Source organism: Pinus tabuliformis, chromosome J, assembly GCF_031772625.1.
Source record: "Pinus tabuliformis cultivar Carrire ecotype Pingquan chromosome J, CPIR1, whole genome shotgun sequence".
In the NCBI taxonomy this organism is placed as follows: Eukaryota; Viridiplantae; Streptophyta; class Pinopsida; order Pinales; family Pinaceae; genus Pinus; species Pinus tabuliformis.
Window position 1 is genome coordinate 1472332861 of NC_142295.1, and position 15988 is coordinate 1472348848.

At 40.3% G+C, this 15988-nt stretch overlaps 1 protein-coding gene across 1 annotated transcript in view; it reads left to right on the forward strand.

Annotated features, from left to right (window-relative positions):
* Positions 1-406: 406 nt before the first annotated feature.
* The window catches only part of LOC149232933 (uncharacterized), an 80494-nt gene continuing 64912 nt past the window's right edge, over positions 407-15988 (forward strand). Inside the window, exon 1 of the mRNA XM_089379563.1 lies at positions 407-1038. Coding sequence (XP_089235689.1) covers positions 895-1038 — 144 coding nt within the window. The 5' untranslated portion in view covers positions 407-894. The remainder of the gene's footprint in view (positions 1039-15988) is intronic.

A 15988-nucleotide genomic window follows, 5' to 3' on the forward strand; every position in this document is an offset into this window, starting at 1 on the left:
TCAGCTGGTTCAACCGCGGAAGCGCGCAGGGGAGGGGATCAGCGAACTGGTCAACGGATCCGAGCTCGATCTGGAAAGCGCTGGGGCAGAGCCGAAGGCCGAGCAGGCGGCAGCTCTCAGGCGACAGCAGATAATAAATTACATTCTTTATTATTATTATATTATTATCTAATTTTAAAGTCAAAGCAAAAGCAGAGACTAAATTAGTATATAAGACACCTTATTTGTAACGCAAAACCCACCTCACAAATTCTACATTTAGATTATTCTACCTTCAAATATCACAACAATTATTCTACATTTGGATTATTCTACCTTCAAAGATAATAACAAATCAGACAATAACATGCAAAGATTAAAGAGAATAACAAATCAGACCGAGATTCAAGAAAACAAGAATATTCCAGAAGTGTGTGGAAACAGTGCACCGGTGTACAAAATAGATTAGCACCAAATTCAAGTCAAGATGGAACTGTAGCATCTTTGTGCAATTTCATCCTCTCGAACCTCTACATCTCTCACATCATCCAGCGTGAATTACAAAAGGTCAGCCTTATGCGGGCTGACCATCTCATCCTGGCATGATATCTCCAACTGCCAAAGTAATCAACACGTCATGTCTCCCCATTGTCCAAGCGAATGCAAATGGACTATTCACCAGAACCCCCGTCAATGTCGGTCTTAACAATAGATATATATTTGACTGTCCCGTACAATACTGAACGGTTAATTTTTACACTCTTCCCGTGCATCCACCTGTGATGCCTTCTGCATTTTTATGTCACCTGCTCTATCCATAGATCTGTTTTCTGGAGATCGATTTTCGCTGTACACACTCCGCACCTCTGTTGTTCATATCAATTCAACATACTCTCATTCGTCTTTATAAATAAGATGGCCGAACCAGCAGATCAAGACAATACAAATAAGATGGCTGAACCAGCAGATCAAGACGAAGATGGGTATATAAAGATAACATACCCTGAGATCGAACCCCTTCTTCACAATCTATTAATTTTACCTCAATTCTGCGAGCAGGTCAGAAACATTACTCCATCTATATTTAGTTTATTTCAATAGTTTGCACTCTCCGGATATAATTTGTTTGAAATTTCAGTGCATCTCCATGTGGCATGAATTCGATGGCTCGTTTGTTTTTATTTTTCGAATTTTTAATTTCATAGGTTAAAAGCCTTGGAAGCCAGAATCGCCTTAGAGAAATTGTATTCGGGATTGTCTAAGTGCTTCATTTTCTTTCAAAAACTGAATATCTGGAAGTATTTTATTCTCTGCTGGCTGGTTAAATGTCCTTTTGGTAAGTAACCACGGGTCCCAATTGAACTATAGAATCTATTGAGTTTAGTTTGATATTCCCCCAATTTTCCAGGGTTTGGCATTTTTTAAGAAAGAAAATTCGAAAAAACAAATCCAAAATATATTCAGAACTCCTTGTCTCAGCCATGAGAGGCTAGCCAGGTCCATGAAAGGCGTGTGACGCTATAGTCCCCATCCAGTTTCATTCCTACTGGCCGACATGCGAGGTGCAAGGGGGTGTTGAACTGCCCAAGATCACTAGGTTGGGCTGGGTGGTTGTTCAGTTAAGCAGCACCCCATTCTTGATAGATGGTGTATGTTTGCCACTCTTATGTGATAAGGAAGCGTCATTAAAAACATTTAAAAACCTGTCACCACTGATATCTCTTCTGAGCACCGAATTCAACATCCATGTCAGTTGAAGACAAAATTTTTCTGCCAACATATTGATCTGCTGAATATGCCTCTGTGGCATTGCTATTGTCTTCAGCTGACAATGATGGCATTGTAGCAACATCCTGTTCTGTTGAATATTCTGGTGTAGTTTTAAATTTTCCTATCCTCGTCAAGATTAAGATTTCTAGGGCCAGTTGAAGAAAATATTAAGGAAATGAAAGTCATATAATAAATTGTCCTGGTTTTCCCTGTCCTTCAAAGCAAGCATGATTCTATGCAGAGAAGTGATTCCATAATTTAGCAGCAAACCAATAGGCTCTTGGTATATGCAGTTCAGAGATTGACCATTAATAACAAATAAGTGCATTTGGAAACCATCCTTGTTAGGTTTATCAAACACTGGAGCCTTCGTTCCTTGTGAAGCGGAGCATGTTGATTCAAGATTGCATTTCTTGAGCCAATCTGGTGGGCAATTTTTCCTCTGTAGCCGAAACAATCAGATCACAGGCAACATCGATGTCTATTCCTGCTGACCTTGATTCAGCTTGTGCTGACTCTGGAGTCTGGAGAGCAAATTCTCATTTCTGGTACAGATTTGCCCGAAGCTTGTTAACTAGGAATTCAGCCCAAGTCATCTTCACAACAAGCTCTCTAAGTTGCTAATAGACCGTGTTGAAAATTGGCAGCTATTGAATGTATTTCCTTGAATAAAATTTCATTTTTGACCTTTCTAAAGTGACTTTCTAAAAACAGAAAGAGATGTCTATCTATGCAACCATGGGTTTCCAAAATAAGTAAATCACCTTCCATCAATTCGTAATCATATATATATGATGGAAAATCACTTAACTTTTCCTTAATCAATCTCAATTGTTTAATTTTTAACTTAATCATCAATATTATTATTATTATTACTATTATCATGTTTATGATATTATTATATTATTATCAAAAATAAATTCAAGTCTCTCAATCATGAAACTCAATCATGTCATATGTAACTCCCCTCAATTAATGCATATGTTACTCTCTTTCTCTCTCTTAATGGATTCATTCCTCGCTCTCTTTAATGCTCTTACACACCTCTTACACTCTCTTTCACACTTTAATGACTCGTCATAAAAAGATTCCTCTTACACTTTATTAATGCATAACTTATAAGTTATACTTATCTTTTAAATGCGTAAGTTACACTCCTCTCCTTTATGGCATAAGTTACACTCTTGTTTTGGCATATGTAACTCCTCCTCAAGGCATAGGAGTAAACCCTTCATGAATTCGACCTCCTTGCTCTTCCTATATATTTGTGCCTCTCATCCTCACTTGATACACTTGTGCTTGTGAAAGGAGGATTCAAACATGCGAAAGAGAGAGTTTGAGAGTTTAGAGGAAGATTGAGAGAGAGAGAGGGAGCCAAAGTGATTCCGTGTTTGCGTCAACTACTGCTATCAGAGATCTTCTTCAGATTTGGGTGAACTTCTTCATTCTCTCATTGTACTTTGTATCTCTATTGAACAATTGATTTCTAATAGAAGGAGAATCTGGCTGGGTTTTCCCATTGTGGGTTTTGCCCTGGTCATTGACCTAACTTCTTTGTGTCTCATTGAGTTATTGGTTGTCTTCCATTGTGCATATGGTTTATATGGTTTATGTTCTATCGACAATTACTTAACTTGTTTTTGCAGCATAAAGAATTTTTGGATTTAAGTGATTGTAACAGCATAGAACATCAGAATTTCAACAGACCGTAGCCCAATGGACATCCTTTGTCTATTTTTGGCATTTTTTTATATAATTATATTATTTTTAGTGCTCCAATCTGGTGGGCAATTTCTTGAGCCAATTCGGTGGGCAATTTTTCCTCTGTAGATGAAACAATCAAATCACAGGCAACATCGATGTTTATTCTTGCTGACCTTGATTCAACTTGTGCTGGCTCTAGAGAGCAGATTCTTGTTTCTGGTACAGATTTGTCTGAAGCTTGTGCACTAGGAAATGAACCCAGGTCATCTTTACAACAAGCTCTCTAAGTTGCTACTAGGCTGTAGCCCAATGGACAACCTCTGTCTACTTTTGGATTTTTTATATAATTGTATTATTTTTAGTGCTCCTCATGAGAAAGTCTCTTTCTGATAAGTTAGCTTGTTTCAGGCTAGATTCAAACAAGGCTGAAGATCTTAGTGCTCCTTGTGAGAGCCTCTCTCTGATAAGATGGTTTGTTTCAGGCTAGATTCAAACAAGGCTGAAGATCTATATTTTCCTTCAGTCTCCCATTTTGTCTCAATTTTCTACTTCAAATATTTATGATATTTTGTGGAAGGAGGGAATTCAGTTTGGAAAACCTTCATGGTTATGTATTTTTTTTCTTTCAACTATTGATGTTCTAAAATCTAACAAAGGAAGCCTACATAAGGTAATAAAATAAGATAATTCTGTTGATATCCAAGAAATGATCTCAATAGTAGGTCAATGGGATTGTTGAGTAAATAGTGCTGATACATGGTGGGAGTGCCCTATAAAACCTGACAGAAATTAAGTAAAATAAAGTGAGGTGCTGCTCTAAGCCAAGACCTAAAAACTGAGTTTTGATTGTTGAAAACAGATTTGAAAGAAATAGACCTAGAATATGGATACAAAGAAAGCAAACAAGGATATGCTAGCACTTGCTACCTAATTTAAGGCTGAATGGAGGAAATTCCGTATAGAATGTTGTTGGGAAGAGGAGTTGGAATATAAGTTGGATCGTGCATTGCATTGTTGCCTAGATGAGGTCGCCTACCGTTGAGGCTTGGGTGGCCTTGTTTGATTGCTAGTATGGGATCTGGAATGACAATATCATTGGGATCATTGAGAAGTAGGAATAGCCCCCCAATCCCACACTAATATACAATTAGGAGCATTTTGCTAATGATCTGTCTCTTGGTATTGTTGGTACAGGGGAGCACTAGGCAGATGAAGATGATCATTCAATAGGATGTTGGTCTATGGGAGGGGTGGAGAATCTGGGATTGAAGTTTGAGTGCCTCTTGCATGTAAATAGCCAAGCATTGCTAGTGGGATATTGAAAGAAATTGGAAAGTGTTCATAGCTCTTTAAACAGATTGTGATAATGCCCTTGAATGTTGCAATGAAAGTGTTAATTTTAGATAACAATGGTATGTTCTATGCTTAAGAGTAATTTACTTCATTTTTTCTTATTAGCCCAGTATCAATTTCCAAATTAGCAATCACATTAATATGACAGTAAATGCAGATAGAACATAAATAAAAACAGTAGAAGACAAGCCAAGACAAGAGGACAAGATGTGGCACATGCTAGGGACAAACCCCAATGTGGGGAAACCCTTTGATCAAGTCTTCTTATTATTCTTCAAAATTTCAACAGAGAGAGAGTACAATATACAAAATTCACTTGCTGAATCATAGTCAAATCTGTCCAGTCAAACTGCAGTCAATAGGATGCCTTAACCAGAAAGTCAACGCTGGTCAAATCAACAAAATTACACCTCCCAATCAACTCGGCCTCCAACAACAGTCCAAATCAGCTCAAAACAGTCCCAAAAATCTCAGTCAAACTCGGTCAACGCAGAGTCAAACCTATGCTCAACTTCCCTGCAGTCAACTTCCCTGTGGTCAACACTGGTCAAACAACACAGGTTGCCTCAATTTCTGTGCCCAGAAATGCGGCCTGCCCAAACAGAATTTCTCCAAGGAACAACACAGTCAAACAATGTCAATTGTTGCCCGGTCAACGTTGGTCAACCCTTCTGCAATTTGGTTAACCTAGAAAACAGAAAATTACAGTCAAACTTTGCACGTGTGGAGCAGAAGAAGGCTGCTGTGAATTTGTACAACCCAATCAGATGAGGATAGAGAGATGTGTGAGAATGAAGGATGTCCAAATGAGTGCAAAAGGAGGAGTCATCCTGGAGACTCAAAAGCAGGGCGATCTGGCTCAAGGAGGGCGACCGAAATACAAAGTTTTTCCACCATTTCGCAAACGCAAGGAGATGCAAAAATTCTATTTGGAGGATCGAAGATGGCAACGGGGGTTTCTTATACTCTCAGCATGATATTTCGATGGAAGCCTCAAGGTATTTTCAGAATCAATACCAGCGGCGGATGATTGATATAAACGATGTCTTCTGGGCGGTTGACCAAGTGCCAGTTATGTTTGATGATGAGGCCAATACACAATTTTTCAAGCCCATCTCCGAAGAGGAACTTCATGGTGCTATCAAGAAGTTCAAAAAGGACAAATGTCCCGGACCAGATGGCTGGTCGATCGAGTTCTTCTCGCACTTTTATGATATGTTTAAAGATGATCTGTTGGGGATGGTGGATGCCACTCGTATATCAGGGAACATAAACAGCGCTCTCACTGCCACTTTCATAGCTCTAATTCCCAAAAAGGAAAGATCGGAATCATTTGCAGACTACAGGCCCATTGCATTATGTAACATCCTTTTCAAAATCATATCAAAAATTATCGCTGAGAGAATGAAACCTGTTCTCAACGCCTTCATCTCCAAGGATCAGCACGCTTTTTTATCTGATAGGAATATTCTTGATGCAGTTGCCTCGACACAGGAGTGCTTATTTTCAGTCTTATCCAAAAACACTGATGCCGCTATCCTAAAGATAGATCTGGAAAAGGCTTACGACTGTGTTGATTGGGGGTTCCTCAGAATTCTCCTTGCAAAAATTGGACTGAGGACGCAGGGAATCAATTGGGTGATGGCATGTGTCGAAAATGTTTCATATTCAGTTATCATCAATGGTATCCCATCATCCTTTTTTCAGGCGGAGAGAGGGCTGCGACAGGGCTGTCCTCTCTCTCCCCTACTCTTTATCCTTGTCATGAATTCTCTTAGCACACAGATCAACAAAGCTGTTGCTGACCAGCGCTGTCTTCCGATCAAGATCTGTAAGAATATTTTTCTTTCTCATAACCTTTTTGTTGATGACATTCTTATCTGTGCCATGCTTCACAAATCTAGCTGGCTCTGTCTCAATGAGATCTTTCTTAAGTTTCAATCAGCAACAGGACTGGTCATAAACAAGATCAAATCCATGTTGTATCACAATGGCACTAATCAGGAGTTAGCTCAATGGATTGCCGCGTTATTTGGTATTAATCTGGCATCTATAATGGAGGGCTTTAAATATTTGGGTTTCCTCCTCAAACCAAAAGGGAACCGCAAACAGGACTGGTTATGGCTGATTGATCGTTTCTATAACAAAATCTCAAGATGGGAGATGCGTTTCCTTTCTCTGGGAGGCAGACTCATCCTCGTTCAATCGGTCCTTTCTCATCTTGCAGTCTATTGGGCTCATCTTTATTTCCTCCCGGCTTCCATAATTAGCAAAATCGTTTCTCTGTCTGCTAATTTTCTTTGGGGCGGAAGATCCCACCAATCAAAGATCCATTTGGTAAAGATGGACTCCATCACAAGACCGAAGAGGGATGGCGGTTGGGGCCTATTACATATGAGGTCATTTGGCATGGCCCTCCTATGTAAATCTCTGCACAGAGGCATCTTCGGAGACGGCATTTGGAGCTCCATCATCAAACAGAAATATCTGAAAGGAAGGCCGATCGCACATTGGTATAGGAGGAAATCCCTCGGCTCAAAGAGGGGGTCCGCCATTTGGCTCAGCCTCAGAAAGGTTCAGGCGCTCTTTATGTCTTTCTTAAAATGGAACATTTTTTCCGGCTCTGGCATCCTTCTTGGTATTGACTCAACTACTTATGGACTGGAGTCCATGCTCACTCCCGATCTCATATCATTTCTACACACTAAGGGGATCTTCACTTGGAATAAATTGATCCATTCCTGGTCGTCTTCTTCGCCAATCTGGAGGGACGGTGATGACCTTGGTCTGCCCCTTTCTCTCCGGCCTACATGGTCCTCTGCTGTTAATTGTTTTGCAGGGAAAGGTATTACTCAAACAGGTTTAAAAGACGAATTAGTTTGGTCGATGGGGTTCTCCAATCAGCATGTACGTGTCAAAGATTTATACGCAGCTGCCTCATCCTTTCTTCCGCCGCTTCCCGGCCCCTCCTTTCCTTTCAAACTCTGGAAATCTACCTGTCAGCTCAAGGCAATTTTATTTTCGTGGCTGGTTTTCTCTAACAGGAACCTCACATGGGAGGTTCTTCAAAGGAAGGGATGGATGGGCCCCGGAAGATGCTCCATGTGCTGTCAGGCGTCCGAAACAAATGTCCATATGTTCTTTCAATGTCCGGCATCGTCCCAAATCTGGTATGATCTCTCCTTATCATATGGTTTTCCTTACCAGGTTTTCTCTTCTGTTCAGGATGGTTACAGATGGTGGTCAGATCAACGGCCAGCATGGAGATCCTTATTCATCATCACGTGCTGGCTCCTGTGGAAATGGAGGAATGCTCGCATCTTCCAGGAGTCCAAGGCTCCTATTTCCTCCACTCTGATCCATATTTCTGCTATGCTCGACCCAGCTTGATCCTGCTGTTCTTCTATCGCCTTTTCTGTGCTCTATGTTGGATCTTTTTATGGACCTCTCCTTTATGTTAGAATGTTTTGGTCTCATGTGAATCTATGTTGCTCACTTGGAATGTATTGGTACTGATCTCAACAGCATTAGTCCTTTTTTTTTGGCCTTTCTGTCGGCCAGCACCATATGGCTTTATATGTATCTGTTCATTATATTTCCTTAATATAATATCATCATGTTTTTCTCTCTGAAAAAAAGAATGATGTCCAAATGAGGTAGATGCACCTTCTATTTATATGCAAATTTGAGGGTGATAGACATGTCTTTTGGGCTTTTGAGTCTACATTAGATTGTTGGCCGACCTTGACAATTTGTCAATTTGTCCATAAACGAAATAAATTCATAATTCCATTTGTAAATGTCAAAATTAGATGATCTTTAGATCAATCCTACACCTTTTGGAAAGTGGAATCCAATAAAAATATCAGTTGCATCATATGATCTATCCAAGGTGGAGTTTGGCCCTAGTTGCCAAATTTAACACTCCCTCTCAACTAGGGAGAAATCCACCTGCCAAACCATCTGACAATCTTTGCTATATTTTGCTCTGTTCTGCTCTACTCTGCTTTGCTTTGTTGAACTATGAAGAAATAATCGAGTGTATCATACCACTCTCCACTGACCCAAAGTCAGTCTCCATTGATCCCAGATCAATATCAAACATCCTAGCATAGGGAATATGGTAGTACACGATGTGTCCATCGGTAGTACTATGGTCCCTATCCTCATTTACCACTCATTGGCTAGATGAGAGGTACTTCCCATGAGTTCTAGACTACATGGGTAGGATGTATCGAAAGGAGAAGGTGAACCACTCATCTTGCTCATATTCCATAGGAGAAGGTGAACCACTCATCCTATGCATATCTCAACCATCATGGGGTATCACAGGGAAAGATGAACCACTCACCCTGTACATCGCGCACCACTAGGGGAAGGTGAACCACTCACCCTATGGTCGCTCATCGCTCCCAGAAGTACCCCAAGCCCCCCAAAGCTCCCAGAGCTCAATATCCATATCAAATGGGACCCTCATAAGAGGGTCTCTCCACGACTCCAGGTCGTTCATGGAAGGTTAAGAATTTGACCTTCCCCAGGGGCTTTGTAAGAATATCTGTGACCTGATCATCAGTCCCGACTCCTAATGTGATGGAGCCTTATTGCTCCCCGTTGTACCACATCCTAGATAAAGTGGTACTTGATATCAATATGCTTGGAGTGGTAATGAAACACGAGATTATTAGAAAGACGAATCCCACTTTGGTTGTCACAAAAGATCACGGTGGTATCCAGCACATGTCCAAATAGTTCACTAAAGAGCTTCCTCAACCAAACAGCTTCACGGGAGATCATACTAGCAGCAATATATTCAGCCTCAATGGTGCTCAAAGCAATTGACTTCTGCTTCCTACTCATTTAGGAAATCGATGCAGAACCTAGAGAGAAGCAACATCCAAATGTGCTCTTACGATCCACCACATTGCCAGCCTAGTCAACATCAGAATAACCATGGGGCCTCACATTCCGAGCAGTGTATCTCAGTCCATAGGTGATTGTGCCCCAAAGATATCTCAAAATATTCTTGGCAACAATCCAATGTATGTGATGAGGCTCGACCATAAACTGACTCAATGTATTCATTGCAAAACATATGTCCGGATGAGAGTTCACTAAGAACATCAAGGCCCCCACGAGTTGACGATACTCAGAAGGATTTCCCAAATCGGGCCTAGTAGCGCTTTTGCATAACTTCTTGAAGTTAAGTTCCATCAGAGTAGTCACGGACTTGCAGTCCACCATCCCAAATCTTTCAAGTAGCTTCACAATGTATTTTCCTTGAGAAAGGAAAATCTCACCTGGCTTTTGCCAGACCTCCAACCCTAGGAAATAATGCATCAGTCCTAGGTCCTTCATTTCAAACTCGGAAGCCAACTCCCTCTTACATTGATGAATAAGAGGGTCTGCACCTGTCAGAAAGAGATCGTCCACATAAAGTACCAAGATGAGAGGTTTGTCATTCTCAACCTTAAAGTAAAGGTTCAGATCAGCTTCACTTCTTGTAAAACCCAGCTTCATCAGATAGTTGTTGATCCTCTCATACCAAGCTCGGGGAGCTTGCTTCAACCCATAGAGGGCTTTCTTCAACCTGCATACATGTGTCTGACGATCTTGAACTTTGAACCCCTCGGGTTGTTAAACATAGACTTCCTCCTTAATTAAACCATGCAAGAAGGCGATTTTCACATCCATCTAGTGTAGGTTCCATCCTTGCGAGGCAACAAGGGCTATAATCGAACGGATGGTGGTATATCGGGCAACTGGTGCAAATATCCCATCATAGTCCACATCTTCCTTTTGAGAGAAGCCTTGAGCAACAAACCTAAATTTGAATTTTTCAGCACTTCCATCAGCTCTATGCTTGATCTTGTAGAGCCATTTTGAGTTGACAATGAATTTGTCCTTGGGTCTAGGGAACACATCCCAGACATCATTTTTCATAATCAACTCATACTCTTCGTTCATAGCATCCTTCCAAACTTGGTGCTTCATAGCTTCTTCGAATGTGCAAGGCTCAGTTTGAACAATGGTGCTCATGGCAGTTAAGTACCCTTGGTACCTATTTGGCTTCTTCCTTTCACGAAAAGTTCCCCTTGGAGCAATATGTCTCTCGGCATCTTCGAGAGTTTCCCTAAGCCACGAGGGTCTCCTTTTTTAGGAGGAGGGCTCACGAGGAGGTGGATCAATGGGATCCATTGGTCCTTCAACATCGGGCATCGACTCCTCCCGCGTCTCTCCTTGCTTTCCTGAATATTCTTCTTTGTCCGTCCTTGGAATAGGAAGGTTACTAAGCTTCCCAAGGGCAACATCTTCATCAAAGGTGACATCATGAATTATCTCTACTTCTCTTTGACCAGGCACATAGATTCTATATGCCTTAGAAGTTTCATTATAGCCCAAAAATGTTCCTTTCTTCCCAGATGCATCCAATTTGCTTTTCTTTTCTTTCGGCACATAAAAATATACGAGGCCACCAAAAATATTAAAGTGAGAAACATTAGGTTTCTTACTGGTGAAAACTTCTTCGGGAGTTTTGGAGTCCAATGGTTGATGAGGGCATCTATTTTGAACATACATGAGAGTGTTGGCAACTTTCGCCCATAAGAACTTTGGAAGGCTTTGATCATGAAGCATGGCATGAGTGGCTTCTATAATAGAACGATTCTTCCTTTCAGCAACACCATTTTGCTCAGGAGTATATGCGGTAGTAGTCTCCCTCTTAATGCCAGCTTCTCTACAATAGTCATTGAACTCATTTGATTCATATTTGGTTCCATTATTGGTCCTCAATATTTTGATCTTCTTCCCAGTTTGATTTTCGACCAAGGCTTTGAAAGAACAGAACCATGAGAATACTTCGTCCTTCTTCTTCAAGAAATATATCCAAGTTTTGCGAGAGAAGTCATCCACAAAGATAGCATAATATAAATATCCTCCCAAGGATGTCACGGGCATCATACCAGATAGATCAGAATGAACCAATTGCAAAATGTCGGTAGTCTTGCTATCACTTGAGGGGAATGGTCCCCTTGTATGTTTTCCTTCAGCACATCCCTGACAAACACCTTCACGTTCTACTTTAAATTTGGGCATACCTGTCACCATCTTCCTTACATCGGGAGAGCCTTATAATGTAGATGATCAAACCTTTGGTGCCATGATTCAGATTGAAGAGATGCGTCGCAAGACATAGCTCCCAATGGGCTTCCTCCAACTTGATATAGGCTATCAACCCTGAATCCAAGAGTAAATGATTCTTTGAAATTTCTATTCCAAACACGTACCTTTCCATCAATGAATGCCACCTTGAATCCTTTGTCTTCCATTGCCGAGATAGATACCAGGTTCTTCTTTAGATCAAGTACATATAGAACTTCTTGTAGATGAATGGTGTTACCTTGATTCAATTGAAGAGTAACATTTCCAACTCCCTTCACGGGATAGGTGGCATTGTCCCTAAGAATGATCTCCAAATTTGTATCATTTTCTATCAGATTTGAAAGAGCTTTCTTATACTCAGTGAAGTGCCTTGAGGCACCACTATCAATCAACCAATTTTCCAAGTTATCCGGTGGAGAGGCAATAGAGAGGGCAGATATAAGATAAAATTATTTTTGCTTGTTATCTACAACATTAGATTCATCATACCTAGAGTTTCTTGATCTTTTGGGAGGTCGACCATTTCCATGTTGAGTAGCAGGAGCATTCCTTTTTCCTTTGTTGTTGAATCTGCCATTCCTTTGATTGTTGTTGCCCCTGAAATTGTTGTGGTTGTTGTTGTCATCATCATGAGGTGTATCCCTTCTATTAGGACACTCCCTAGCATAGTGGCCAAACTTGTTACAATTGAAGCATCTTCCCTTCCTTCCATCTTTGAATCCCGATTTTCCTTGACATTGCTTTTTTGAACCTGCATTGTTCTTCTTTTTAGCATGAGCGGAGAATGCAATAGGTTCATTCCTATTTGAAGGCATGCCTCTCTCCATCATCCTTATCTCTTCTTGAGTGCAGCTAGTCAACAATTCATCAAAACTTGGAATCCTGTCATTGTTGAGGATAGTAGTGTTGAACACATGCCATTCACGAGGGAGACTTCCAAGGGCAATGAGAGTGAGCTCGCTATCAGCAATAACTTCTCCAATTGAAAGAAGATCATTTTTGATCTCGTAATCCTCATGAAGTAGTATTGGATATCTTCACCTCTTCCCTTCTTTATGTTCTTCAACTTGTTTTTGAGGAAGCAAACTTGGTTTGCATTGCTAACTTTGAACATGCCAACCAACCTGTCATACATCTCTTTGGATGTGTTCAAATTAGAGATGTATGCAACCAAATGCTTGTTAATAGAATCCCTGATGATATTCTTTGCTTTGACTATACCTTTCTTGTACTTTGTCTTAACGACAGCTGGTGCATTTGAAGGAGGTTCAGTGATCTTTCCCTGCACATAGTCCATAACATCCTTCTCTTCCAAAGTCAAATCAAGAGACATCTTCCATGCATGATAATCAAACTTATCATTGAGCTTGTAATCAGGCTTGAAGTAAGATGCGGAAGCCATTGACTCTTGTCATTGTCTAACAAATTTCAGTGATTTCTCTTCTCAGTGATTGCTCTTTTCACTCTTGCTTGGGCTTTGCCTTCATCTCAGCTCTGATACCATGTTAATTTTAGCTAACAATGGTATGTTCTATGCTTAAGAGCAATTTACTTCAATTTTTCTTATTAGCCCAAATCAATTTCTAGATTAGCAATCACATTAACATGACAGTAAATGCAGTAGAACATAAATAAAAACAATAGAAGACATGCCAAGACAAGAGGACATAAGATGTGGCGCATGCCAGGGACAAACCCCAATGTGGGGAAACCCTTTGATCAAGTCTTATTATTCTTCAAAAGTTCAACAGAGAGAGTACAATATACAAAATTCACTTGCCCAATCACAGTCAAATCTGTCCAGTCAAGCTGCAGTCAATAGGATGCCCTAACCAAAAAGTCAACGCTGGTTAAATCAGTAGAATTACACCTCCAAATCAGCTCGGTCAAACCCAGTCAACTCGGCCTCCAACAACACTCCAAATTAGCTCAAAATAGTCCTGAAAATATCAGTCAAACTCGGTCAATGCAAAGTCAAACCTGCGTTCAACATTGGTCAAACAGCGCATATTGCCTCGATTTTTGTGCCCAAAAATGCGGCCCACCCAAACAAAATTTCTCCAAGGAAAAATGTAGTCAAACAACGTCAACTGCTTCCCAGTCAACGCTAGTCAACGCTTCTGCAATTCGGTCAACCCAGAAAACCGAAAATCGCAGTCAAACTTTGCAGGTGTGGAGGAGAAGAAGGCTACCCTGAAGTTGTACGACCCAATCAGATGAGGGGAGAGAGATATGTGTGAGAATGAATGATGTCCAAATGAGGTAGATGTACCTTCCATTTATATGCAACATTGAGGTGAAGAGATGTGTCTTTTGGGCTTCTGAGCCTACATTAGATTGCTGGCTGGCCTTGACAATTTGTCCATAAACGAAATAAGTTCATAATTCCATTTGTACATGTCAGAATGAGATGATATTTAGATCAATCCTACACCTTTCGGAAAGAGGAATCCAATAAAAATATCAGCTACATCATATGAGTTGTCCAAGGTGGAGTTTGGCCCTAGTTGCCAAATTTAACAGAAAGGTGTCATGAAAAATAAAGTTCTCCCCACTTTCAACCTTTTGAAGATGGCATTGTTTCCCCTCAAGGGAAGGCTACCCACTGTCATCACATTCGCTCTTACTCTCTTTTGGTTGACTCTTCTCCAACTCAAATGGGGCTTCCCTAACGTGTTGGATTGATAAGGTTCTAGGGAGGGGGGTGCGCCCTAGGTGATGTTTGAAGAGTAAGTCTTAACAAAACATGTGGTTGTAGAGGTGGTATATGTGAGATAAAAAAGGTGATGGAGAACCCCATGACCAATGCCAACCAAATCTTGGGCGAAATGAAGTCAAAAAGAGGGTTATTGCATGAATGTGTGAGGCAAATGAGGGCTGCTATACATGCCATAAGTCAACCTTGGCTTGCTGAAAATTAATTTAGAAAATTATCCTTGGAACGCGAGGGGTGTTACTATAAAGCAAATCCATTAAGGAAATGTTGTATTAGTTCAAGCAACAACTTTGTTTGTTAGATGCAAGTTTAATATAACGACAATTAACATAAGGGGGATTTAATCCTCCCATTACATTATCCAAATGGTAGATGCTCCATTGCAAGGAATTCATGATTAGTTATAAGGTTTCCCTACAAAAATAATCATGTCAAGAATAGCAAAAATAAGCCTCACCATAAAATAGATGCAATACCTCCAATCTTCCATTAAGCTTGCTGAAATGATGTACAATGTAGCCCAAGGGGAGAGGTCCTTAATCCCCAAATTCTCCACAATCATTACAATGGAGAGAGAGCTCCTCTTTATAGTGTCTCTTCTCTCATATAATAAAAATCCATTATCTTGCCGACTAACTCCATGAAAAATCAAACAAATAGTAAAATATTGAAGTAGTTAGATCTCTCCTTAATTTGTTGTTGACTATGTTAGATCATGTGGAAAAAAGCCTCTCAAGGACAACTTGCTCTCATCCAAAAATAGAAGTTAGATCAAAAGTATCCAAGAGAGAGTGTATAGCTAAAATTAGGCATGAGAACAAGGTCAACATGCAAAAGTTCTACATGAAATTAGTCCTCCAAGAATGCAAACAAGCAAAATATAATACATTAAATAATTCTTCACATAGGAGGATGTGCTTCAAGGTCCACCTAGGAGAACTTTCTTAGTGTACCCTCTAAGATTCATGAGAAAGTAAACAATATAATAATCCTCCTAGGAGAATGCTCCACAACAACCTCCTCCAAAAATAGCAAGTGATCCACAAGATGCATCCAACCAATCCACATGTGGGAATCTTGAGACAACCAGCTCTATAGATGAATTAGATCAATTCAACCATTAAATAGTTAAATCAACCTCAATATGTGCACTCAAACGTTAACGCTGAAATAAAACCATATTCCTCAGCCATATAGTCACCAATTGATTAAGTCACCATGAACATGTGTGCCAATGAAGAATGCACTCTATTAAAATGTTATACCATGTAAGTAAAAGATGTTTTCCTTAGACGTTGCTATGATAAC